General features: G+C 34.9%; 1 protein-coding gene across 1 annotated transcript in view; it reads right to left on the bottom strand.

Moving 5' to 3' along the window:
- Window positions 1-2,258, bottom strand: part of LOC109585327 (uncharacterized) — a 32,133-nt gene that overhangs the window by 20,108 nt on the left and 9,767 nt on the right. The window contains exons 6-12 of the mRNA XM_020001344.1: window positions 1,643-1,799; window positions 1,226-1,288; window positions 1,103-1,167; window positions 945-1,025; window positions 835-883; window positions 613-691; window positions 70-169 (exon numbers count right to left, since the gene is read on the bottom strand). Coding sequence (XP_019856903.1) covers window positions 70-169; window positions 613-691; window positions 835-883; window positions 945-1,025; window positions 1,103-1,167; window positions 1,226-1,288; window positions 1,643-1,799 — 594 coding nt within the window. The remainder of the gene's footprint in view (window positions 1-69; window positions 170-612; window positions 692-834; window positions 884-944; window positions 1,026-1,102; window positions 1,168-1,225; window positions 1,289-1,642; window positions 1,800-2,258) is intronic.

Raw genomic sequence — 2,258 nt, 5'->3', positions numbered from 1 at the left:
AAATGAATAAATAAATAAATAAATAAATGAATAAATAAAGAATACACTCTATATGAACACTATCCTCACCACTAGTAGCAGCAGTAACATGTTGCATTGTTCAGTCTCTGTCTTCCTTTGCTCCATCAACTGCTGCAATGGAGGAACTTCATAACTACTCTCACCTTTCCTAGAGAGAGGAGGGAGAGGGAGAGAGGAAGGGAGGGGGAGGAAGAGAGAGAGGGAGGGGGAGGAAGAGAGGGAGAGGGAAGAGGGTTGAAGTATAATAATGGAATATATACATGTACGTGTAATTTAGCACAAATTTTCACACATTTTGTACAAATTACTATTTTTTGCTCCAATTTTAGCAGAAATGTCAATAAGCACATTCCCCCAGAATGACAACCAGTATACATGAGCAGTAACCAATAGAAGATTCATTCATGTACAGTAACCAATAGAAGATTCATTCATGTACAGTAACCAATAGAAGATTCATTCATGTACAGTAACCAATAGAAGATTCATTCATGTACAGTAACCAATAGAAGATTCATTCATGTGCAGTAACCAATAGAAGATTCATTCATGTGTAACTAATTGTACATGTTGTTCTAATGCTAATCTTACATTTCTCTGTACTCATTTTCAATTTTCATTTCTTCCTCCATTAGAAATGACAGGTACATCAGTCTCTTCTTGTCCAGTTCTAAAAATAGCAACAAATATAATTCTAAAAATAGCATCAATCAATCAACTAAATCAATATCAACGAATCAACGTTGATTAAATATGATTAATATTAATTAATAATGATTGCTATTAATTAATTAATATCAATTAATAAAATACCAATATTGTGACTGTATTTCATTGGGAACTTTGCCATTAGTTGGGTTGTCTATAAACAGAGACACTCGTGATTGATACAATACAGTTCAGCCTCTCTCTCTCTCTCTCACCCTCTCTCCATATATTCCTGTGACTAGTAAATTCTGTAAATTTGATGGAACAAAAACTGACTGACTGCTAACCTTCCGCCACTAATAAATAAATAAATAAATAATTAATTAATTGAAAATAAATAAATAAATGAAATAGTTAATATACATCCACTTACCACTGGATGGGTGCCACTAGTTGATGAAGTTGCAAAGAAATTTTGAACACGTTTTCTCTCTCCAGCTGTAATAAAAGAACAAATAAATATACATGATTATGTACAGTATAATTGGTTAGTTACCAGTGACTAGTTGTCCATCAAGCATCCAGAGATGAGGTATTATATCAATGACATGAGACCTGTCTGTATAGTAATGGATGAGATAAAGATAAGGTATAACATAATGTCTGCATACGTACCGTATAGCACAAAAATTTGGAGGGACAAAAATCTGGCGAATTTGGCAAATAGAGTTTCATTCACCAAAATAAAAACCGCCATTTTGAGCCATTATACGCATGTTCAATGGCACGTGGCCACTAATTCGCCAAATTAAAATCCGCCAACAACCAAAATTTAGCAATTCGCCAAATTTTACTCCCTCCAAAATTTCCGGCTATACGGTATTATACATGAAGGTATATACAGGAAAAGGTAGATCATAAAGATATACAGTATACTCTGTGCAATGTTACTAATATACATGTACAAGCTCACAGTTATTGTCATTGGTAAGTTTATTGTTTCCAGTCAGAGACAGTGAGAGTATATACATATGGGACAGTCTCTTCAACTCATTCCAATCAATATTGTTATTGTTTAATACTAACGAACCAATAGCAGGGAACCTGGATAGACCTTGAAGACTTTTAACCTACATGTAATTAAGAATAGTGGTATTAATAATAACAAGAGTAGCTACTATAGGGCGGTTAGACACTAGCTCCCCCTAACCAATTATCTACTCTTGATAATAATAATAACAATACTTCCACCTCTTTCCTCTGCTCATGATACTTCATACACTGTGTGTGCATAGTATGCTGTATCTCCCCATGTACTGGTATTCCCCCAGAAAAAAAAATTATTATTATTATGTTACATTGGATCACACAGTTCGGTCACAGGTGTGCAATAAAAGATACCCTATAGGCAAGGCCTCGTACTCTAGAAGGTGGCACAGTTTACACAAAAAGTGACCAATACCAGATTGGGCGTCTCTTGCCAGGGAAGAAACCACCCCATAATGCATTATTATCTATAGATAGATAATAATGCATTATCCTCATCCTGTGGTATATCCAGGAATCAAAGAGGGGCTACCCTACCAACG

Source organism: Amphimedon queenslandica, unplaced genomic scaffold, assembly GCF_000090795.2.
Source record: "Amphimedon queenslandica unplaced genomic scaffold, v1.1 AMPQUscaffold_13084, whole genome shotgun sequence".
Classification (NCBI taxonomy): Eukaryota; Metazoa; Porifera; class Demospongiae; order Haplosclerida; family Niphatidae; genus Amphimedon; species Amphimedon queenslandica.
This window is presented reverse-complemented; position numbering and strand designations above follow the sequence as displayed.